The sequence below is a fragment of the Theobroma cacao genome, chromosome 4 (genome assembly GCF_000208745.1).
Source record: "Theobroma cacao cultivar B97-61/B2 chromosome 4, Criollo_cocoa_genome_V2, whole genome shotgun sequence".
Classification (NCBI taxonomy): domain Eukaryota; kingdom Viridiplantae; phylum Streptophyta; class Magnoliopsida; order Malvales; family Malvaceae; genus Theobroma; species Theobroma cacao.
In genome coordinates this window covers 22,308,537-22,333,399 of record NC_030853.1, presented here as the reverse complement: position 1 = coordinate 22,333,399, position 24,863 = coordinate 22,308,537, and the positions used below count along the sequence as shown (strand labels likewise).

The 24,863-nt window shown below is 30.7% G+C and overlaps 2 protein-coding genes and 1 long non-coding RNA gene across 3 annotated transcripts; 2 read left to right on the top strand and 1 right to left on the bottom strand.

Annotated features, from left to right (window-relative positions):
* Positions 2,081–6,272, top strand: LOC18602150 (tryptophan synthase beta chain 2). The gene is made up of 6 exons (XM_018120426.1): positions 2,081–2,325; positions 4,219–4,552; positions 4,644–4,860; positions 5,054–5,591; positions 5,686–5,784; positions 5,927–6,272. Exons 1-6 carry the CDS (start codon positions 2,253–2,255, stop codon positions 6,187–6,189), a joined length of 1,524 nt encoding a protein of 507 aa, XP_017975915.1. The 5' UTR covers positions 2,081–2,252; the 3' UTR covers positions 6,190–6,272.
* Positions 9,308–10,027, bottom strand: LOC18602149. The gene is made up of 2 exons (XR_001927404.1): positions 9,815–10,027; positions 9,308–9,706 (listed from the first exon to the last, which is right to left on the bottom strand). It is a non-coding gene; the product is annotated as an uncharacterized LOC18602149 (long non-coding RNA).
* LOC18602148 (protein trichome birefringence-like 19) lies at positions 17,993–21,431 on the top strand. Its single transcript, XM_007033342.2, has 2 exons — positions 17,993–18,607; positions 20,414–21,431. Exons 1-2 carry the CDS (start codon positions 18,095–18,097, stop codon positions 21,233–21,235), a joined length of 1,335 nt encoding a protein of 444 aa, XP_007033404.2. The 5' UTR covers positions 17,993–18,094; the 3' UTR covers positions 21,236–21,431.

Sequence of the window (24,863 nt, the reverse complement as noted above, 5' to 3'; positions counted from 1 at the left end):
TATATATATATATATATATATATATAAAAGTATGAAGTAAATGTCTAGATAAAATATAATTATGGTGATAGACTTAATTAAGATAAAATATAATAAAATATATAATAAAATATTTAGTTAAAAAAAATAAAAAGAGACTTAAATAGAAAATATGGGATAGATCTAGTCATAAAAAAATAGAAGACTTTTTTAATTGAAAAGGAAATAGAAGAGAAAGAAAATACATATACTTAATCATAAATAAAGTAAGTTAGGTGTGTAGTAGAAATAAAATATTTAGTTATACAAATTTATATATATAGGTATGTTTAGAAAATAAAAGAATATAACATAGTATAAAATTATAAATATAAAAAATATAATGATTGTTTTGGGGTCAAAACAGATGATGGAATGTTTATTTGAAATGCAAGAAGTCACAATTCAGAATGATCTTTTGTAGGTTCGGAATTTCAATTAAAACCTCACCTATGGGTGGGGTTTAATATCGAATCCCAACATTTATTGATTATAAGCAAATGAAAAACCTATTAACCTAATCAAATAAAAACATAGAAACAAAAAGAAATAATGTAATAATGAAAATAATGAATATAATAATAATAATAAATACAAAAGGGTATCAATGAAATGTATAGTCTTAAAATATATAAGACTATGGAAAAAATGATGATATTCATAATGATGAATAAATAGTAAAAAATAAAATTTTTAAAGATAGTAAACTCATAACAATAATGAAATATAACTAAAATATAAAAAAAGAAATGTATAAAATCATAAAAAATAGGTTTATAAAAAAATAATAAAAAAATTTGAATTATAAGAATTGTATGCATAAATAATAAAAATTTTAAAATGAAATTTTGATTAAAGAAATAACTTTTAGGTACAAGAGGGTTACAAGAAAAGTTAAGAACGAATATTGAAATTATTTAGGCACATCGCACATCATCATTGCACTGTTAAATGTCATGGCATGTAGACATATTCTATACACAAGCATAAGACCGATAATGGGACTTTCCAAAAGATCTTGCGAAAGGGAGTTTCTTTGGAAAATTCCTTAAGTGAAAAGATACCTCCGAATCCCACCAATATGATGGGAGGGCTCAGAGAATATCTTTAATAAAAGGCTTTTGTTCGTAAAAGGTTTGTATTCACAAAAATATTATTTTTTAAAACGTAAATGATTTACCTCGATAATGAGACTTATTCGTTAACCTGCGAATGCGAGTTTCCCAGATAATTTCCTAAGTGAGAGAATATCTCCGGATCTCACCAATATGATGAACGGATCTGGGAAATATCTTCAATACAAGGTATTCATCCGATATTATTTGAATTTTATACTATGCATTTCATAATTACATCATGTGCACGTCACACCCGTAAAACTAAACAAAATATTTTAATTTGTTAATAAAATCAAAGATAAAATAATAAATGATAATTAAGGAAATACAATGAAACAAATTTAAGAATTTCGGCTATAACAGGATAACATATGATTAAATGACGTGGAACCGGTGTCACAGGGTGATAATCCTTTTTCGTGTTTAACCATACTCTTGAACTCAATTTTAAAAATTCACAAACCAATTTATTGTTCTTTAAATGAATCCAAAATTAATTTAAGACTCCGTCGAATAAAACAAATTGAATAGGTAACCAATCGTACCTAGATAAAAAAAGATTGATGATGGCTCCTTAATTTTCTACGTCTGGCTATCAGGTTCTGAATTCGCACGTTACGACTTTTGTTATACTGTTTGACTTGATCTAAACTTTTTGAATTATATCATAGGATATATTATTCACGCATATATTCATAATAATGTAGTGAATTATTTTTCATTTCTATTTTCTTGGATAAAGTTTTACATGTCAAAAACAGTGCAAAAAAGGGTGGCCCGCCATCGTGTACATGTTCCCATGCTGAAAATTCTTATTACAAAAAGCTTGAAAGCTGACACTAGTTGCCAAGGTGGGGGACTCTACTTTTGACTTTCCTGGTTGCCCATGTGATCAAATTTAATTCAATTCTGTCTTATGTATACCAGATATAAAATCACAATGTTCTTCTAACCCGATAGATTCACGCTTCAGAACTCCTGGAACAAAAGAAAAACATAATCACTGAGCGACAAAAGAAGTGAGAATAGATCCTCACCCCTGTTCTATTCTATCAGTCAACGTTCAAATTTCCAGTTCCCAGAAGTACAACCAGCAAAGGCCTTGAACCTGTAGAAATGGCCACTCAATCACTTTTCCTTGCAAACCCACCTTCCATCTTATTAGCTTCATCAAGCATTTACATCAAAGGTAACATTTCCATTTTTTCATACAGTTTTTGGGATTTAAGCATTTCTTTTATCTCTTCGATACAAACCCGTGCTGTTAACATATTAGTTCATTCCAATTTGTCTGTATTTTTATTATGAAAATGATAGAATCGATTCAACTTTGGGTATGAATTGTTTTCTTCTGAACTTTAATTTCCTTATGAGCTGAATAACTGCTCAACATCATGACAGTTTTAGTTTTCTCCAACTCTGAATGAATTCTTGTTAATGAAGAAGTTGAGCTTGATGGGGAACGTGAAAGTAGTTTAAGAAAAGAAGTTAAAAGGAAAAACATCAATATGCATCTATGTTGGGGAGTTTGTTCAGGAGGTGCTTCGATCAGCTGCTCTGATTATAGAATGACTAACTAAGTAGATAATAGTTTGGAATCAGATTGTTATTACTTAAGTGAAGTTCATCGCCAAAAATCACTGTGAATTTCAAGCATAGTCGCCAAAAGCTATTTTGGCTGTGTAATTTGAATGAGTAGGACTTGGTTATAGGGCTGCAAGGTTAAATCAATGGTATACAGTAGTAGCTGTTTGCTCAAACCCCTAAACCATATTGCATCATATGGGTTTCAATTTCAAATTCGGTCGCTTAAATAGCGAAAAAGTCCTTGAACTATGGCAGTATCTTTATTGTATCAAAATGAACCTTTAATTTTTTATTTGACTGTAATGTAACCGTCATCAGAACTAATACCAATTGATGTTTTCTGTCAATTGACATATGATGTAACTTACGTCGTCATTTTTTTGGCTGTTTCAGTTGCCATGTGACTCTGTCAACTTTCATATGATCATGTCAGTAATCACATAATCATGTTAGCTTGTCAGGTCATGTGTTTTGTGGGTATAAAACGCCAACTGACATTGGATTTGGTGACGGTTAATTTTCTAGTAGGATTAAGGGTTTTTGGATACAAATTAAAATTAAAAGTTCTATTTGTGTACAATAAAAGGTGAAGGACTTAATTGAAGAAATGACCATAGCATAGGGGCTTTTTACTCTTAAAGCCAATTCAGTCACTTTATTCCTGGATTGAAGCTGGCGGCAGGATTGTTGCATCTCATATTTGTGAAACTAGGATAAATCACACGATAAACCAATGGTACTTTCTGTTAAACATGGTTTATACAAAATAATTAAATAAATAACTGGAATAAGTGGTACTTTCTGTTAAACAGTGTCTTTTTCTTGTCCTTTCCCTTTCCTTTTCTGCCAGTTGTGATTGTATCTTGAATTCTCTGTTCTAGGAATTTCCTAATGGACAATGCCAACGTTGGTATATTTCTGAATGCCATGTCATGTTAAAATCGTTCAAAACTTAGCCAAATTAAGCACTCTCAACTGATGGTAACCATGTCTGGAAGCCAATGGTATAATTGATCCATATGAAATTGGAATATACCTCACAATAAGGTACAAGATAGCTATTTGGTTGGTTGATTTGGTGAACAGATGGGATGCTCCAACTTGTTATACTATTTTTCGTGTTTGTGAGAGGGGCTGCGACTCTTTTGCCTAACAGAAATGCTCTGTTCTGTCTTGTAATAGTATTGCAACTTAAGAAATGAATTAGGAAGGGAGGAACTTTGCTTATTTAGATTCTTAACTTAAACTTCACTTGTATCACATATTCCATTCTTGACGGGACAATTTCTTATATTTGTCTTGATATTGCACCAAATTTAGTTACAAGATAGGTTTTTGATTGGCAAAGCTCCTTATGTTGAATACTTATAGACAGTTCCCTCATTGTATGAACTGCAGTCTTTTGATTTATAATTCTATAATTTAACTACCATTTAATTATGGTGTTCTGATGTTGCTTTGATTTTATGCTTTTCAACTACCTTTGCACATTCAGGAGAGGAACAATGGCTTGGATGCCTTCCACTAAAGAGAAAACAAATGCACATAAGGCTTTCAAATGGCTATAGAGTAAGAGCAAGATCAGCTTTAAATGCTGATTCTACAGCAATAGAAATTCCTCGTCAGTGGTACAATCTGATAGCAGATCTATCTGTAAAGCCTCCTCCTCCATTACATCCCAAAACTTGTGAACCAGTCAAACCAGAAGATTTGTCTCCTTTATTTCCTGATGAGTTAATTAAGCAGGAGGCTACCAATGAAAGGTTCATAGATATTCCTGATGAAGTTCTTGATATTTACAGACTCTGGCGCCCAACCCCTTTAATTAGGTAAGCTGTTATCAGAACCAAATGCTTTTTTTTTCCTTTTTCAAGATATTTGCGATGTTAGGGAGTATCTAATATCTTTATTTGAATTTAGAGCCAAGAGGTTGGAGAAGCTTCTGAATACACCCGCTAGAATTTACTACAAGTATGAAGGTGTCAGCCCTGCTGGATCACACAAACCCAACACAGCAGTTCCACAAGTTTTCTACAACGCACAGCAAGGGATCAAGAACGTTGTGACAGAAACTGGTGCTGGCCAGTGGGGTAGTTCACTAGCCTTCGCATGCAGCTTATTTGGTCTCGGATGTGAAGTAAGATTTTTTATATTATTCTCGGAACTCAACTTATATCCTGGGAGAAAATCAAACAGGATATCATTACTGCCTTTTTTGGTCCTGTCCATTGAAGGTTTTGGGTACAAGTTGCATAACTTCTGCCATTGATTTTCATTTTGAAATTTTCATGTTGTAGAGCTAAGGACGTTTTATTTGAAATTTTCTACAGGTGTGGCAAGTTCGTGCTTCTTATGATCAGAAACCATATCGGAAATTGATGATGCAAACATGGGGTGCAAAAGTTCATCCCTCTCCATCTGACATTACTGAGGCAGGTCGTAAAATCCTGCAAATGGATCCATCAAGCCCAGGAAGTTTAGGGATAGCTATTTCAGAAGCTGTAGAGGTTGCTGCCACAAATGACGATACCAAGTACTGTCTGGGGAGTGTTCTCAATCATGTTTTGCTACACCAAACGGTGATAGGGGAAGAGTGCATTAGACAAATGGAAGCCATTGGTGAAACCCCAGACTTGATCATAGGGTGTACTGGTGGTGGGTCCAATTTTGCAGGACTTAGTTTCCCGTTTATAAGAGAAAAGCTCAGTGGAAAAATCAACCCTGTTATTAGAGCAGTTGAACCTACAGCTTGTCCTTCATTAACAAAAGGTGTCTATGCATATGATTTTGGTGACACAGCAGGGATGACTCCATTGATGAAGATGCATACACTAGGGCATGACTTCATTCCAGACCCAATTCATGCCGGTAATGTATCTCTTGCTAGCATTGTGATTCTACAGTGGTTGAGATCATATTATTCTTTCATTGTTTTCAACAATGCATTTTCTGTGCTCTGTAGGGGGCTTACGTTACCATGGTATGGCACCATTGATTTCACATGTCTACGAATTAGGATTCGTTGAAGCAGTTTCAATTCCCCAAAACGAGTGCTTTCAAGGTGACTTCATTCATCTGGACTTAAACCACTGGCTGACATTTAAATCAATACGAATCTTTGCTAGTGAAAGGAACTTATGAAAATTTGGTGGAGTAGATTATTTTGTGCTAGAGGAAGCTAAGAGATACAATTTGCTTTGCAGGTGCAATACAGTTTGCTCGATCTGAAGGGCTAATTCCAGCTCCTGAGCCAACTCATGCAATTGCTGCCACCATCAGGGAAGCGCTCCGCTGTAGGGCGACTGGAGAACCAAAGGTTATTCTCATGGCAATGTGTGGGCATGGCCATTTTGACTTGACATCTTATGAGAAGTATTTGCAGGGAGACATGGTTGACCTGTCATTTGAGGAGGAGAAAATAAAAGAATCATTAGCCAAAATTCCTCGAGTAACTGGCATGAGCTAGTGGTACATTTATACTGAAATGTTTAGGTTGAATTCCAGACTGATGGACCATTAATAACTTTTGTTGATGTAGATTTCATGATTTTTAAATTAAGTGTTCACGAGTTTAAAATTTATTATTATAACAGTAAAGGTTCAATAAAAAAGGGAGAAAATGAACGGAAAAAGGAAAAAAAAAAGTAGTTATAAATTAAATATTAATTTTTCATAAATTAAATACTTATAGCATTAAAATTTTAATTAAATAAACAAATAATTTTCATAAATTATAGAAGTAAAAATTTGATGGACCGGTTGCGGTGGGGGCCCTCCCATATCTTAATGTGCCTGGGCTTCCTCACAACTCATAGTTGTTCAGGTTGAAATTTGTCTTGTTCATGTTGGATTTATTCTTGAAACTAGGGACACATCCTTGGGAAGATGTTGGGTTATTGTATTGTCATTTACTTAAGCTGCTGTCTAAAATATTGGATAGGTCCTACTTTCACTGCTTTTTTGATCCCTTCCATAGGGAATGCTGGCTTTTTGTCTACTATATACATGTAAAATATCTCTTTGTTCACTGCTGAAGGCATTTTTCATTTATATATATAATAAAGTATTGAAATTGGCTCTAGGGAATAATATTTGGTTTCTTTCATCTAATTGCAAAATATATGTGATGCATACATCATTATAAGAAAATGGGAAATTTTCGATAAACTTTTTTTTTGTTAAAAAAACTGTAAAGATAATACTATTTATTTTCACAGATTTTAAATGGAACAAATTTTATAGATTTGAAAATTGTTATTGATGGAATTTCATCGTTAATGATTTGAAATGAACTAGGGACTTTGATAATAACACTTTTGACGGAATTTTTCATAGAGATTGAGTCATTATCAAAAGAATTTCGACAAAAATTTTCGTTGATGATGATATTTTAATTAAAAATATTAATAAGCAAAACATGGTTACCAATAAAAATTTTTATTGAAATTTCATCAATAATAATGATTTTTGTTTTCACCCTTCTATTGTCAAAATGATGTAATTTTAAAATACCTATAAAACTGTTTTTATAAAGTTTTTTTTTTCTCTCTCTCTCTCTTCTCCTCTCTCTCTCTCTCCTCTCTCTCTCTCTCTCATCTCTCTCATCTCTCTCTCTTCTCTCTCTCTGTGAATCCAAATACTTAGTTTAGTTGAGATATTTACCAATGTAAAAAAAAATTAAGAGTCCATTTAATTAATGCTTTTGTTACTTTTTATGATTTGTTTTTTATTTTTAAAATATTTATTATAAAAAAAATAAAAATAAAAAAACAAATCATAATNAACAAAATTATAATTGGTAAAAAATAAACAAAAAATTGAAGTTTTTAACACTGCTGAATTTGTTATCTAAAAAAAACTGTATTTTATCTATAATTTGTCAAAAATAAAATTTACTTTTGTATGTGAACATACATTTTACTTATTATTCTTAAAAAAAGAAATAAAAAATAGCAAAATTAGTAATAAAATGGAACTTAGATTTCTTGAAAGCTCCATTGACGCGGCAGCCCTTTTTGGCTAACATAATTTATCTGTGGACAGGCGGATTCTCCTTGAAGAGAGTGGTGTCACATGACATCACTCATTTAACAAAAATTTTTGTTTCTTGAACAACTTTTATAGAGTTTTATTAAGTTTTATGTAATTAATAATATTAATGAATATACTAAATTTTTTGTAATTTTGTAAAAAATGATATCAAAGTTTCAAAGTTAAAGTAAATTTATTAAAAAGTAATTTAAATATTACATGGAAAGATAAAAAAATTTCTTTCTATAATTTAAAATTTTATTAAAAAAGTCAAACCTAAACTACTCTCCCTCCCATCCTGTTGATCCTTGGTTACATTTTTCACTCTCTTTATCCAAAAATTCAAGTTCTATATTGAATGAGTGAGAAGTGGACCAATGATTACTTGATGACATTTATTGAAACGATGCATTTGATAATATTTCTACTGATCGTTTTCAAAATATAAAAAATCATCGTGAACAATTATAGTTATTGTATATATTTTTATTTGTATTAAATAAATATACTGAATTTATATTTTTTAATGTAATGTTAAAATTTTTATTTATAAATTTTAATATATTTATATTTTTTAATTATTATTATTTTAATTATAACATCATTCAAAAAAAATTTTAAATTCGTCTTTATTTGTCAATAAAATCTATAATAGGAATGTGTGTAGACATGCCTTTTTTTATATATGAAAGCTTTTTGGGATCATGATGTCCACCATTCAGACTTCATACGTATTCATGTGCCAATAATTGCCACATAATCATGGCCAACCCCTTCCTTATTTTCTTGTCTTTCCAGCCACAGCCTCATATGTATCATTCTTTGATGCTTTGCATTGAAAGGGCAGTGTCATGTGGTGCTTTTTCTTTAATTCTTTTGTCCTTTGGCTGCCATGTCCTATTACTTGCTTCTCATGGCTTCTGACCACACCCGAACAAGAGCTTGTGGAAAAAAATATCATCATCAGAATGGACTCCATTGCTGAAGCTTTTTGTCTCATCAATTGCTTTATTAGGTGGTAGACATTTTTATATAGAATTGATGGCTGGCTTTTGATAACATCGTAGCCTAATAATTGTGGCAAAAGCACACAGCAGAGTACTCCTAATCTGGTGAAACAGCCAAAGTATTAGGCATTGGTTGTCTATATGCAAACCTTTCAAGCTTGACTATTTTGAAGAGCATAACTTGCCCTTTATTTATATTTCCTACTGTAAAATTAATTCGCCTTAATTACATAGCATCAAAGTTATAAAGTTCCACTTGTGTGTACATTCATATTACTTTTAATTGTACAGATTAGTCAATTTAACAAGTAAATGTATATGTATAAACTTTAATTTCACATTATAACTCGATTATAATTTTTAAGTAAACATAATTGGCATCTTTTTACATGAAAAAAGAAAAGAAAATAAAAGAAACCATAATTTTGTCTTCTCTATAGCTGAATTCCTTGGAAAAAAATTAGACCATAAGCTCTTGATTTGACAATCATGGCATGCACCTTGTCTATATGAGTGGGTGAGAAATAGTGAGAAAAAAGCAAGAGAGAAAACAATAAGCCAAGCAAGAAATTAATAAGGTAAGGTTTTCAACATCATCATCCTAGCTCCATTGAAAATGCTTGGTTTAACATCAAAATTAAACTAAGAAAAGAAACTTTTTGCTCTTCACAGTCGTTTGATCATTTCATTTCATACAAAACTACTAGTCAACAACTCAAAACGCATAAGTCTTGGACGTCCTTGGTGAATCGGCAATCTTCATGGTCTCTTCGATAAGCTTCCGGGCTTTCCTGCTCCTTATTTCAACCCTCATGCTCTCACTCTTTTCAATCTTATCGTAATAAGCAGGTTTCTTCATCTTCAAATACCTTAGTTTTGATTTCAAGCTCACCACCAATCTGCCGAAGCCCATCATCATATTCATCACCATATATATACTCAAACCTGTTGATCAAACCATAGAAAAGAAAGTCACAGTCAGCTAGCTACTTGGAGAACCAACCCAGAAGAAAAGAGAAGAAAATTATGAGTAAGAAAAGAAGACAAACAAACCTCAAGATTAAGAGCTGGAAATGAAAAGAAAATGGCTCGAAGGGAAAAGAAAGTTTTATAGGAAAGAGAGAAGAGGTTGAGAATTAGTGAAAGAGATGGAAAGGGTACAAGTAAAACAAGTGAGAGGGACAAGATGAATGAATTTAACAGTTGATGTCACGATTTGCATTCAGAGCTTGGAAGGCGGACCACGCAATATTTAAGGCTTCTGTGGAACAAAGCTATACTTGCAGTTTTCGATTTTCCTTTTTTTTTTTTCCTTTTCCCCTTTTGATGTTTTTTTCCCTAACTGCCCTCCTTTTGCTGATTCTGGTCGTGGCTATATTTTTTTAAAAAAATCCAGGTATTGTTAAGAATGCATGAAATCTGAGTATTGAATTCAATATTAAATACATGTATGTTTTAATTAAAAGAATTGATTTCGAATCCCTTTTTATATAGAAAAATAGTAATATGATTCATGCATGATTATAAATAGACAAGGTAAGCATTTGATTGACCGGCAAGACTGATTTCCAGCACTTCCCATAATTATTTTTATATACAATCATGATAAATAGTTAATCACAATTGGAACAAATTTAATGTCTGCATGCTAAGAAAGAAAAACAAAAGGAAGATAAAGTACTTTTCAGGCTAATTTCATGTTTTTGATGGATTATGAGAAAATACAGCTAAGATATATCCCTTGTTAATTAGTTAAATTTGGATATGTTTTTAATTAATGGATTCTGAGTCGAGTGTGTCTTGTCCTTTACACCTCGATAAATAAAAAAAAGATAATGTATCCCTTATTTAGTTCATTGGGTAGAAAAAGAAAGTACTATGGGTTTTTTTTATACAATAGGAAAAAATAATATATGTCTATATTCAAAAAGTAATATTCATTTTAAGAGAATATTTAAATGGTTAAAATTTAAGATATCCTTCAAGAGATTTCAGGTCCAAATTAAAAATCCCTTCTTGTCTCTCTTCTTTCATTTTTAGACATCCAAATTAGAATAAACCACTCACAAAGTTCTTTCCAATTATCATTCTTTACAAATAACATGACTATAAAGCAAATAGGGGATGTTCTTCAATGTGATAAGCAATTTACCAATAAACATATTTATAGTACTATTTCATCATATACAAGCAACATTTTGATTAAACAACAGTTCATTAGATTAAGGATTGTAACAAGAGAGAGAATAGGAGTTGTCTTTATTGCGTGGTAGTAGGTTATTCTATCGTATATACCACTAGAAGTTCTTAATCAAATTAAAAAGAAACACTATTTAAGATTTCTTAATTATTGCATCAAAAATAAAATAAAAAAATACTTTTAAACTTTCCAACATTTGATTCAACGATGATAAGTGCTAACATCCCTATATTCAAAGAATTTGATTTAAATTCCCTCTTTTCCAAAACAAATTTTTTCATAAAGGTAATAAATTTAATATTTGGAAGCACATGAAAATGAGGAAAAGGGGTAGAGAACGAGCGAAAATAGAAGCTACTATGTCGGGTAGTTTAGGAAAATAAAATTTGTGATTTTGTGGTAGAATGCTAGAGAAGAACAGCACTCAATGGTGGTCCATTTTCGTGTGCTGTAGTTTTCAAATGGCTACAATTCATTCATAGCATTTTGATTGATTTTTTAGCAACTTTTACCTTTGGAAAAACACCTTAATTAGATTGCACACTGCATGAAATGCGTACATCAGCTACTTTACATAATTGTCCAAGGCCACTAATTCCTATGGAAGTCAAAGTACACATTCGATACGCAAGGAAAGGACAATCCATTGTCATGAATTTTCACAGACAGTACGTATATTTGATAAATATGATAAACTTAGGAATGACACTTCATTAATTAAATCTTATTTTCTATACATTGGATTCATGTTTTTCATATTTCACTTCACTAACAAAATAAGTAAAATTTTTATCGGTTCTTTAGCTTGTATAAATCAAGCAAATCATCATTCATGTAGAATAGGAATTAAGACAGTACTGATAGCTGTTGCCTTTTTCAATGTATGTTTTCCCCTATCAACTATTGGATCTTGAATAGTCCCACTTTGTATCAGAATGGGCTTTTTTCAGCCACTTTGTTAGTATGGGTATGGCTCAATTCATTACATGGGAAGATTGATCATTGATACACTGCACTTACCATATTAAACCAAATGCTTCTGACACTAAACTTTGGTGCATCGGAGGGGGTTCATTGCTAGTTAAGAACTTGCAACTGAACCAATTGATTGTTGAACTGGATATAGTAGTGGTAATTCATTTCTTAAAGGAGAGTGTCGTGACATCTCATCCATATGCTACTTTAGCTTAAGATTATGTTATTTTGATCCAAAAAGATTGGATAATAAATATTAGTCATATTTTTAAAGAAGGTAACATTTGTGCAATTTTTTTTGTTAATTTGACTTAGAATTGTCCATTGGGAAAGACTTCCTTGAGTAATTATCTTGATAGATTTGTGTCTATTACTTATTAAACATATGTTATGCATCTTTCGTCTGGGATCTTAAACCGGACCATTTTGGTTCTTATGTGTCAAAAAAAATGATGATCTCTTAATTCAAATTTAAGCAACACTATCTTCATAGGTATTCCTCTCCAGTGCTTTTCCCTAGATCGATGCTCATTCCATTTTCCTTCCCATTTCACTAAGTTAAATTTCCATAAATGTTGATACAAAATTAAAATCTCTCTTTATTTTTTTAAAATTTAAATCAATTTTTTTAAAAAAAATACTACTAAGTAGTTAGGAAAAGTTAAATCAATTTGAAGATTTTTAAACCGAATCAAAGTTTTAAAAATCGGTTTTAGAGTTTGATGAATTGGTTTAAGTTTGATGAACAGAAAATGGGAGAGGAGGCGGGTTTGAGATGGAGAGGGAAGAAACAAAATGAAGGAACGAAGAAAATGAGTATTTATAGATAAGTTTTAGAATTAGTTTTTAAAGGAAAAGGACTGCAAGGCGGCGTAGCTTCCATACTAGGAAGAAGAGAAAAAGAAGCCGGTCGGATCCTCCCGGTCTAATTCTGAGCAGGCCAAAACCCAAAGTATCCTCAGGCTCATCTAATTTGGGCTATTAGCTGCCTTGAGTTTTATGTCCTACTCATATTTAATGTTTTTCATTTAATTTTTATTTATATGAATATTTATATTTATAAAATTTTTCAAATAGTAATTAAAGAACAATAATATAATTAAAATAAAATTATTAATTAATGAATTGAATAATTAGAAATTAAAGTACTTTTGAAAATCCTTTAAAATGAAAACTTTAATAAAATGGTATTCAACAATTTTCTTCAAATTTTTCTAAGTAAAAAATAATTATGTTCATTCTCGCAAAAGCATTAAGAGAATGATTATTTGCATAAGAAGCATTGATACTAAGTAATTTTGTAATTAAAAATAAGAAAAATATAATAAAAATAGAAAATACGTTTAATAAATTAAATAATAAGATGAAACTATTTAGACATACTCTAAATTATAATTTTTTAGAAAAAATGTAGTGTTTGGGGGGATTTCAAACATTGTTTTTCAAAAGGTGAATTAGTTGTAAATAATTATGCACATAAAAAGATTATGTAATATTATAATCTTATTTAACTAAATCAAATAATGTAAAATATTCTATTATAAGATATTTATTGACATCCTTACTCGGGGTTAATCGGGCATGATCCATTGTAGAACTTTTACTGATTCATTGAAAATTTTAGAAAATAGTATTGCCGATATAGCTTTGCTTCACGACTACGGTCAGATTGGTCGGCAGCCCGAATTGCTGTCCAAGATGATCAGTTTCATTTGGGAGTAAATAACCCGTTTAGTTGGGCTTGGGCTCAACATTACACCGCCCTCTTTGTGGTTTATTTACAATATCTTTGTTTATCTCAAAATGGGATATCCCATAAGCATAAATTGAATACAACAGGGTGAGAAAGAAAAAATGTATATAATTAGTGCATATGATGATATATATATATATATATATATAGAAAAGTAGTTGGCTTTAAGAGACATGTTCGTCACGTTATCAGCCAAGACGATGGATGATGACATTCCAACGGCACTTAAAATCGTCGGCAGAGATAGGCTATAACTTGCTAATTGCAGTGCATTTTGTCTTTGCCAGCCAATGCTGGCCCTTTCAGCTTTATAGCAAAACTATAAGAATAGAGTGATTATAATGTAATGCCAACCTATTAATGATTTGATGTGTGAAAAATAACAACTTACATCCATTTTCAAGTGCTCTTAACTTCCTCATTCCAATTATTGCATGCTATTTGCCACCACTCCTTTTATCTTTGTTGTTGGGACCACAGAGAAAAAAAAAGTATAATTTTTTGATAAAAATATTTATCTACTTATTAAATCAAATGCTTAAATGTCTAGCATTAGTTCAATTTCAATAAAGAGTTCTGAATTTAAAAGAAAAAACAAATAAGACATTTCAAAATAACCAACAACAATAGTTTCTATTATATATGCATATATTAAGTGATCTTATATTGTATAATAAGGTGTATATTAACAAATAAATTGGAGCAAGAAATGCAAATAGTTTAGTGGGAAAATAAAAAATGAGAGCACAAAGCCCAAAAGCCCAAAATAGGCCCAGAGAAGAGGGGTAGTGCACTGTGATGGTAACGTTGGATTTGTCATGAGTGTGTCGATGAACCTTACTTTGGTAATAGAGTCTATCATATACAATAATGATTGAAGAAAACAAGTAAGAAAGGATTTGGTGGTTGACTAAATACCCTAAACCCAAACAGTCTTAACTTGTCCGATTCAACTGTGGTTTATATATCAATCAATGTGGAATTAAGGCATATACTTCAACTTGGGGATAAAGAAATTATTCTAAAATTATAAAGTAAAATTAACACAAAAATGATTACGAAATTAATGCATCTCAACAAATAAATCAATAATATATAAAAAATTAAAAATAATATATATATGAAAATATTATTTGATAATAATTGAGGGAATATATGTTGGTGTATTTTCAAAATCAAAAGTTATGTCACATAATGAAAAGCTATTTTAGGTCAAATGTTATGTCACATAAAATGTCTATTGGATTATAAGCAAATTTTTATATGAATAGTTATATCTCTTAGTAAAATGACATCTACAAGTTATGAGACATATTGAAAAGACACCATAGCTCAAAAATTAAATATAAAAGTTATTATTTCAAATTATAACTCAAAGATTATATCTTATGGAATGAATAGTTATCTTTTCATAAAATAATTATTGAAACAATACTTTTATCCAAAAATTATGTTTGGTAAAATGTAAACATGCCTATTAGATAAAAAGGTTGTGTCTTTAAAGAAGAGACACTTACAAGCCTATATAAAGGGCTTGTTGCCAACCATTTTGTAGCAATCAAATCAAACACAAAGCAAGAGCAAAAATATCAAGAGCAAATAAAGTGTTGTGTTCTATTAACATAAACACTTAAGTTCTCATCAATTACAAAAGCTTTCAAATTTCTTATAATCTACTTGCTGTAGAAAGTAAACTCTAAGGCTAAACAATTTTACAAATCCTCAGGTGTATCTAACGGTTTGCTCTCGTAAAGTGCAATACGAAGTTAGACGTTAGCTTCATTGTATCCTTAAGGTTATTTGCATTATTCTCTTTTTCATACCGAGTGGTGAGGGCGAAATAAGTTTTAAAGATAACGTCTATTAAAATGCTTGTCTTGAAGTCAATTTTACCGGTTCCTTGAATTCCATCTAAACCCCATTTACACCAAAATATATCATAATTTTTAATTAAAGTGCATATTAAAAATTATTTTAAATTTTTTGAATCTCTATATGTACATAAGGTCTATGTTTGAACAAGTTATCCAACAATGAATTTGTGCTCAAAATTTTTAGAAAAAATGATTTGATTATTTTTAATTAGGAGTTTGACCAATTTCATCTAAGTCTTGTCCAAAAATAAAATTAAACCAAAAAAGAAGAAGAAGAAGAAGAAGAAAACAACATTAATTAAGATTGTGGTTACCTTTAAAAAAAAATTAAGATTGTGGTTGTAGAGAGTTTAACAGTCAAAGTTGATCTAGATTTGAAGCAAATCTAAGGTCCATCAAGCAGTTGGTGAGATGGCTCCGGTCAACCTGGTAAACGCCTTCGCCTGCTAAACCACAGACTTGGACTCACTCCTTAACGTATAAATGGGAAAAGATAATAGTAACAACAAATTCCACTAAATAATATTATATATTGGAAAAAAAATTATTAAGGTTAGAATTTTGTGTCTTATTTTATCAGGTACTCATTCAAAACAAATTATATATATAAAAACTGGTTTCTCACCCTTCTCAAACTTTGAAAATCATTCTTTCCTTCTGTGTGCATATATGTTGAGAGAATGCAGGATCAAAAACCCCATACATCTTTTGTATCATTCTTTTCTTCTTACACCATCTAAACTTCATCTTCTTCCTCATCACGATCAACAATCACATTGATAGATAATTCCACACATTTATTTTTCTCATTCTCTTTAACCTTTATGAAATTTCCCTTAATCTTCCATTAATTAATTTCTTGCGATGAGCTTTTATGTGTCCCATCTCATGACAATAACAACATATATTTTATTGCTTAAATTTATTCTAGAGGCCTAGAAATCAAATCCATCTACCTCTGCATCTTCCATCATTCTTTAATTTCTCTTACATTGTTTTTCCCTCTCGATCTCCACCATCAGAGCATTACCCGTTGCTCCATCATCCTCATTTTCATTTTTAGCTCGTTTTAATTTATCATGCTCTGTAATTACAACTTTACATCTTTCACACCCGAAAATCCTCATAATTCTCAGCAAGAGAATTAATTAAAATTATTGCCTTATCCTCTTCCTTTATTATCTCACATACACTTGAAAACTCTGCAATCAATTTATTAAATTCGTTTTAAGTATACCCTTAACTTTTTTTCTCTTTTCGTCATAAACCTATATAATTCCTTTCTAAAATGTTATTTATTTGTAATGGACTTTGACATATAAATTTTTTTGAAGATTTCTCATTCAACACATCATATTTAACTTGGAGAGTAAGAGAAATGACTTATACACCCTACTATTCATTGAATATCATTTCACGTGTTGTCATTCATCTTTGACGACTTTCTCCATTTTAAATACATTATCTCAATTATCATTAAATCAAATATTTTTTATTTAAAAAAAAACATGATTTGAATCTTTTACTTTCAAAATTATACTAGATAAAAAAAAACATTTAACTTCTCTAACTCAACAAATTATTGAAACATCATATAAGCATACAAAAGAAAATAGCTAACAACTAAATAATTATCTCATTTTCTAACAAATTAATTTCAATTTTGACCCACCAAAATCCAAAAGCGGGTTCAAGTCAACAACTATTTTTTTTTCCCTTTTACCCCTTCTTATTGCAATGAATCACCCCTTTCTTATGGTAATCAATTTCTTTGTCTCTTCTCACTTCCCCAAGGCAATGAATATCCTTTCTCTTGCAAAATTATGCCACGTATCTCCTTTGGCATAAATATTTTATATAATAATATTTAAATCCAAATTAGGTGCGCACATAGAGAGTAAAACTTTAAGGATTTGCTCTTACATCAATAAACACAGTTTAGGTGCCATTTAACATATAATAGTTTTTTTTTTGAAAAGCCTAACATATAATAGTTAGTAGTTAAAGGATACTTGTCATCATTTATCATAAAAATGATCAATAATTCAAAAATAAATAAATAAATAATAACGACATCAAAGATGTCTTTGTCTCAATTATAAAGAAGAGCTTTTACAACGTAGATTTCAGATTTAAGTTTCTTCATGAATAAATAATTTAGTCTTAACTTTATATTAATTTTAATTTGGTTCTTCTTTGATTAATTTCTTTTAAACGACATAATTACCATGTTATATATGTGAAGGATTATAATGGATTATAACATTGATTTTTACTCGTACATATTATCTTCTAAGAAATGAAATTATGGTTGTATCCTAATTATAGAATCCAAGGGACTATTAGAAAATGGTTTGATGCACAGCATCCTCAACCAAAAGGTCTAAAACCATATATGAAAAGCAACCACCACATCAATCTTTTTAAACTTGCCACAACTTTATATACATGAGCAAAGTCCCTTTCTAAATGCCTTGGCTGTTCCCTATAACTCTTGTTTTCTCTCTCCTTCTCCTTCTCTCTCTTTCTAAATGAAGCTTCATGCAGTGGAGCTTCCCTTGGGCAGAAGCCATGCACTGCCAAGAACATCAAAAATTGTCCTAGTTATAATCTTTGGCACCTTAATTTTTCTCACTATCATCCCTGTATTTTACCCTTTGCTAGGTTACCCTTTATATCTGTTAAAGAATTCTTCGTCATCCAAGTCATCATCCACATATGATATTTCTGAAGAACTACAAGCTTCAATAAGGATATCTGAAGGTGAAAATTGTGACATATTTTCTGGAGAATGGGTGCGAAACCCTGATGCGCCTTACTACACGAACACGACATGTTGGGCGATACATGAGCATCAGAATTGCATGAAATATGGAAAGCCTGACACAGAGTACATGAAGTGGAAGTGGAAACCTGATGGCTGCGAGCTTCCTGTTTTCAACCCTGCTCAGTTCCTGGAAATTGTTAGAGGCAAGTCCTTGGCCTTTGTTGGAGACTCAGTGGGCCGAAACCAAATGCAGTCCTTGATATGCCTCCTTTCCAGGGTAGGTCTCCTTATTTTCCATCTAGATTTTACTGTTATACATCGATGCGCAAGAACCTCAATTCAACATACATACAAAATATATATATATATATATATATATATATATATATATATATTATNTCTCTAATTATATAATATATATATATATATATATATTATATATATATTTTATGTGTGCACATTTTTCGTTTTACTCGTATGAATTGAATTTGAAGTGCATACAAAATTTGCCTACAAAAAATAATAGTCACTTTTTCTCGGTTTGGGAAATGTCCGACTACTTTTATACTTATGATAGTAAATTGCCAATTGGATTATAACCTGTATAGTTGAAAAAGTTTATCGATTAGCTTTGATTTTAGAACTGAGAGACAAATGTTCACTGAACTATGCTCGTTTTTGGAACTTAATTTGTAAAATTGGAGTGGTCCCCCAACATTTCTGTATCTCAATTGGCTTTAGGTTTTAAGTCATTGCTTCAATCAATTTTGGTTAGCAGCATGGGCAGTTTACCTAAGCCATTATACAAATCAAAGATTAGGTGAAATGATTGTGTAGAAATAGTACGTGGAATCTTTACTCTTGTTGTTGTCCCTATTATTAGTTAACATGCATATTATTGCAATGTACATTTTTTTCCTAAACAAAAAGGCAGAATAAGTTAATATATATATATATATCAAAAAATGCCATGCATGTGGACAGATGTAGGTGTCACAAAATTTTTTTTTCTCTTGGACAGATTCCTATTGGCAACATTTTTTAACTTTTGCCATTTGATTTTGAAAGCAAAAATTGAGAGAAAACTGTATGTTTTAAAGCATTTTACCCCGCCCCCCCCCCCCCCCCTACCCCCTCTCTTTAATTAGCTGTAAGATTTTGATTAAAAAAATTATGTTGATTTGAAGTGCTTAATTTGGACCATGCCTACCTTTAATTGTCTGATGTTTACAATTAAATACATTTTCTTTTTGGATAAATTATAGCCATTTGAACAATTCAATTTATAAACGGAAATGTCTCTTTTGCCCCGATTGTAAGACTAAAACTGATTGTCTTCTATTGACCCTGTCTTTTTCTCTCTTATAATAATTAAAATGTTGCCAGCTATCTATTGACATTGTAGCCAATCACTAGCTATCAGGATTAGAAGAATCTGCCCCTCTCCTCATTACTCTCACATCTGAAATGAAATTGAACATTAATAATGGCACTTTTTGCTTTATATTAATTCACCTGCCTATCAATTCAATCTGACAAAAACAAAGTTTGGTTATATAATTCAATATTCGAATACAATAAAGTTTGATCATATGATGACAAATTTCGAGTAGCCCATGCATTTTTGGTAATGTGGGCTCCTTGGTCTGTTATCATATTCTACCATGCTTATCTACTACACTTGCTCATATATTCCTTGTTCTGCTGTCCAAAGCATCCAAGACTGATTTGGTCAACTTTCCATTAATAATGTTTTGAAACCAACCCATAGATTGAACTTCTTTTATCTATTACAAGTTGAAACATTTTGTTGATTGACTCTCCTCTCATTTGTTCATTTATTCACTCAAGAGACCTCCGAAAGAGAGTTAAACATGCACCCAACTGTTGTTTCTTTGTTTGGCTAATGGAATTCGTGACCAAGTCTAGAAATACTTCAAAGACTCGAAATTCACTGTAGGTTAATGTTTTAGTTCGGGATTAAAACATCTTTTCACATGCCAAACCGCTCAATTAATGAAAGCATGGATTTTAAATTTTCTTAGGTCTGCAGGATTCTTAAATTAATGCTGCATCGTTTCAGGTGGAATACCCAATCGATGTTTCATACACACCAGACGAAAAATTCAAACGATGGAAATATACAAGCTACAACTTCACCATTGCTTACTTTTGGACTCCACATTTGGTTAAGTCCAAAGAAAGAGAGGCCAATGGTCCAACGCAGACTGGCCTCTTCAATCTCTATCTCGACGAGTTGGATGAAGAATGGACAACCCAAATCGAAGAATTCGACTACCTAATCATCTCTGGTGGACACTGGTTTTATCGCCCATCAGTTCTCTATGAAAATAACCAGATTGTCGGTTGCCATTTTTGCCTAATAGAGAATGTGACAGACTTAACAAAGTTCTATGGCTATAGAAAGGCTTTCAGGACTGCTTTCAGGGCCATCAACAGCTTAGAAAATTTCAAAGGCATAACATTTCTAAGGACTTTTGCACCGTCACACTTTGAGAATGGTATGTGGAACCAGGGTGGAAATTGTGTTAGAACAAAGCCGTTTAGGAGCAATGAGACGGCGTTGGATGGCGAGAACTTGGAGCTTTACATGATACAGATGGAGGAATTCAGGACTGCTGAAAGAGAAGGGAGAAAGAAAGGGAAGAGATATAGGCTGATGGACACGACGCTGGCAACATTGTTGAGACCAGATGGTCATCCAAGCAGATATGGGCATTGGCCTCATGAAAATGTGACTTTGTACAATGATTGTGTGCATTGGTGCTTGCCTGGTCCGATTGATACTTGGAATGATTTCTTGCTTCAGATGTTGAAGATGGAAGGAGCAAGATCACATCAAGAGAGGCTTCATTCAGGTGACAGGAAAATGAGATTCCAATAGATTCGGCTTCCTTTGCCTTACCTCTATTCAGTAGTTCTTGATTATTCTACTTAGAATTATTTATCGGTTTATTTAATTGGATTGGTAGTTGTTGATATTGTACGTTAAATGTAGTATAAAATGAGAGAGAGATGTGGCATTGGTACTGTGGTTGCCTGCTGAAAACTGAAATTAATTAGAACATCATTCAGTAATCTGGTTCTTTTCAAGCTAAATTCAATTTCTGTTTCAGTAAACAGAGAACCCAAGCTACTTCTCAAAAGAAGAGTTAAAAATAAAAAGAGACTGCTAAATGATCAATCACATGTTGCTTGGTATACTCAAACAATAAAAAATAAGTTTAGAATTTAAGATTTCACCTATTTAAACAAGTCCAAATATTCAACATCCGTAAATATTTCAATTTCATATCTTTTACTATAATATACTATAATGATTACATTTTAACAAACAATTTTGATACGCAGCCAATGTCAGAGCTGGGGGCAAGTGGATTCAAAAACTTTTTAAGCGGTGACATATCTAAATCTATTTTCACTTAGAATTTTAACTCTAATCCCTACAAAATTATAAAAAAATTAATGAGTGCATTAACATCATTAATTACATAAAATTCTAACATAAATATTATAATTAGTAAAAATTTTTTATACTTTATTGTTGTTATGTGACACCACCACTCCACTCTCTGTGTGTCCACCCAAGGCCAGCTTTAACATAAAGCCACCACTTGCTTTAGACCCCACATCTTTATAGGCTCTATAATTTTATAATAACATTATTAATTATATTAAAAATATATAAAATTAAGATGATTAATAAAATATTTCTTAAATTAGGTACCTAACAAATATCTATTTTCTCTCATTTTCCTCATTCTATTAATTCTCAACAATCTATTTCACTCCCCTAGTTATGTAAAAGTCAAGATAATTAATAGAATATATATTCCCTAAATATGTGCTTAATAAATTTATATTTTTTTTATCACTTCTTAATTCTCACAATATTATTAATTATCAATTATTTTTACTATTTTCAATCAACATAATATGTATTTAATGATTTTTAACTAATGATAAATTTTTTTAATTTTAATAAAAAATACCTTATTTAAATATTTAAATACTTGAGGCTTTTAAAGTTATTGAACTGTCTCTGTGTCTCTGCCATTGATTGACTATGGGATAGGCAACGGCATGTTATTCTATTGGCTTGAGAAAGCTTTGGAAATACTACCCCTCCCCCAAGCGGAGAAAAGGTCATCTGTTGTTTTGGACTCCTATAATTTAACATTTTGCCCCTCCTTCACAAATATTGGTAATGTTTTGACAAAATTTTGAGAAGTTGTTAACAGTTCTTTATTTTTAGACGCAATAAATAATTTCATTTACTTTGGGCCATTTAATTGTAATTATTATTATACTTTAAGTATTTTTGAGTTCTTAGATTATGAAGACATAATGTTTAAAAAAGTTTTTTAATTATTTTAAAATTTTTAAATAAATTTTTATTCTTTTATTACATTTAATAAAATCTTAATATTTTTATTTTGGATCAAATAAAGCTTTATTATTAATGGTTCACTAATTGCCATTAATTAAATTATTCGTTGTCATTTATATCCATATAATATTAATATGTCGTTAATGAGGAATGCGAAAAATGTGATGTAATCATATAATTATATCACATCATATCAACATATCACGTTAGTATTATATCAGTATTACATGATATAGAATGATAAGTGTCATTTTAATTAAATCAATCATTAATTATAAAAATTTATTTGACTTAAAATAAAATTACAAAAGTTTATTTGACTCAAACAAAAATTACAAAAATTTGATTGTACGTCATAAAAGTATGAAATCTTATTTGAATTTTTTTGAATAATTTAAGAGTTTTTTTAGATATTATGCTAATTATGAATTATCTTCTCAATTAATAGGGTAAGAGCATGTTAACATTAATTATTATGTAATATAATCACTGCCTATGTTGACAAAGAAAATACAGTTAAAAGAAGTTTCAATTATTATTATTATATATATATATATAGTGCACACAAAATCAATTATATTACAATTTTTATACAATCACACTATTTTACATTTAGTACTTAATTTGCTAGTGTAAATTTCGATCAAAAAGGTTCGCCTGTCTCGGCCCTCTGAATACAAAATTTGTAGCTCCGTATGCCAGTGTATGAAGCAAAAAAGGGGAAGAAAAAAGCAATTTAATTTCAAAAACAACTTACTATGTGTACTTGTGAGCAAAAAAACCTTACTATATGTACTTACGACGAGCCTAATCCTTTACTTCACAAACAGGTTGTAGGCAGAAAGTTGCCTCAACAGGGCGAATCATTATTGAGCATATAATTTAGTGGACAGCCAAAACTTTTTTATTATCAGGTTGGTCGCATCAAATATTCAATCAGTGGTTAGGATATATAAAAACATCCATGCTTCGACAAAGATTGGTAGGTCACAAGTCCAATCTTCGGTGTTTTCCCTCGAGACAAAGAAGAAAAGTTTAGACTAATTTCAATTATAAATTCAATCATGTCTGACATTCCGTCACATATTCTTGCATACTAGTCATCAAAAAAATTATATGCTCGTTGCTAGGAAAACACTTAACTCTATATTTTCATCAACCTTAAGTTTATATTTCAATTTTTAATCATTTTAGATCCGTAAATTTAAACATATAAGTAACGAATTAAGAGAAAACTGCTGTTATTAGATCTCCTTAATTACACTTGGAATGCCCAAATCTTGGAGATGGTGCCTGCCAATTTTTGGGGTTAGAGCTGCTCCTTAATTAACTTAATTGCATTCAAGAAGGTTCCTCAACCTGATTTCTTCTAAATACAACACCCAAACTATGTTCCATTAGAGCAGCACTGCCCTTATGAATTGTTATTTCATGCTTTTAAAATCAGTGTAGGCTTTACGAAAACTTGACTACCACTCAAGTCAGCTTTATAGGGCTAACTTGCAGTCCCCAACAAGTTTAAATAAAGGTATAAAAGTTTTGTAATTTATGTTAAATTTTTCTGTAAAATTAAAATGTAGATTTATATTTTTTTTGTATTTTATCAAAATTAATTAATTTTGATAAAAAAAGATAATATTTACATTGAATTTTTAAAAAAACTACTGTATTGAATTATTAAGTTATTTAGATACAGACAAAGATAGAAAGAAAAATGAATTAAAATTAAAAGTAGTTGACACAATTATTAATATCAATATATATATCATATTGATTGAAAAATGAAATTCTTTATTTAAAGAAATAAAAGATCATATGTATATAATAATGTTTGGATTTAAAAAGGTTAAAGAGAATCAAGTTAATATTGAGGTTTAAAACTAAAAACGTTGAACAATCTTATCATATTAATTTAAATATTTTATAAAAGGAGAAAATTAAAAAATTTGAGGGGCCAAAACAGAATTTTACCTTTTATTGTTGCTAAGAAAAGAGTGAACTCATGGGACCCGTCCCCCTTTTACACTTTACAATTTTTAGAGATTTGGGTAAAGAGATACAGAGAATAGAGAAATCAAATTATTCAACTCACTTTCTTGCCATCTGGCCTATTGCTTGTTGC

Bases quoted from the DNA above. Each gene is read 5' to 3' on its own strand.
- LOC18602148 (XM_007033342.2), top strand. From the start codon at position 18,095: ATGAAGCTTCATGCAGTGGAGCTTCCCTTGGGCAGAAGCCATGCACTG. The intron at 18,608-20,413 runs GTAGGTCTCCTT...GCATCGTTTCAG, and splicing joins TGATATGCCTCCTTTCCAGG to GTGGAATACCCAATCGATGT.
- LOC18602150 (XM_018120426.1), top strand. From the start codon at position 2,253: ATGGCCACTCAATCACTTTTCCTTGCAAACCCACCTTCCATCTTATTA. The intron at 2,326-4,218 runs GTAACATTTCCA...TTGCACATTCAG, and splicing joins ATCAAGCATTTACATCAAAG to GAGAGGAACAATGGCTTGGA. The intron at 5,592-5,685 runs GTAATGTATCTC...TGTGCTCTGTAG, and splicing joins TCCAGACCCAATTCATGCCG to GGGGCTTACGTTACCATGGT.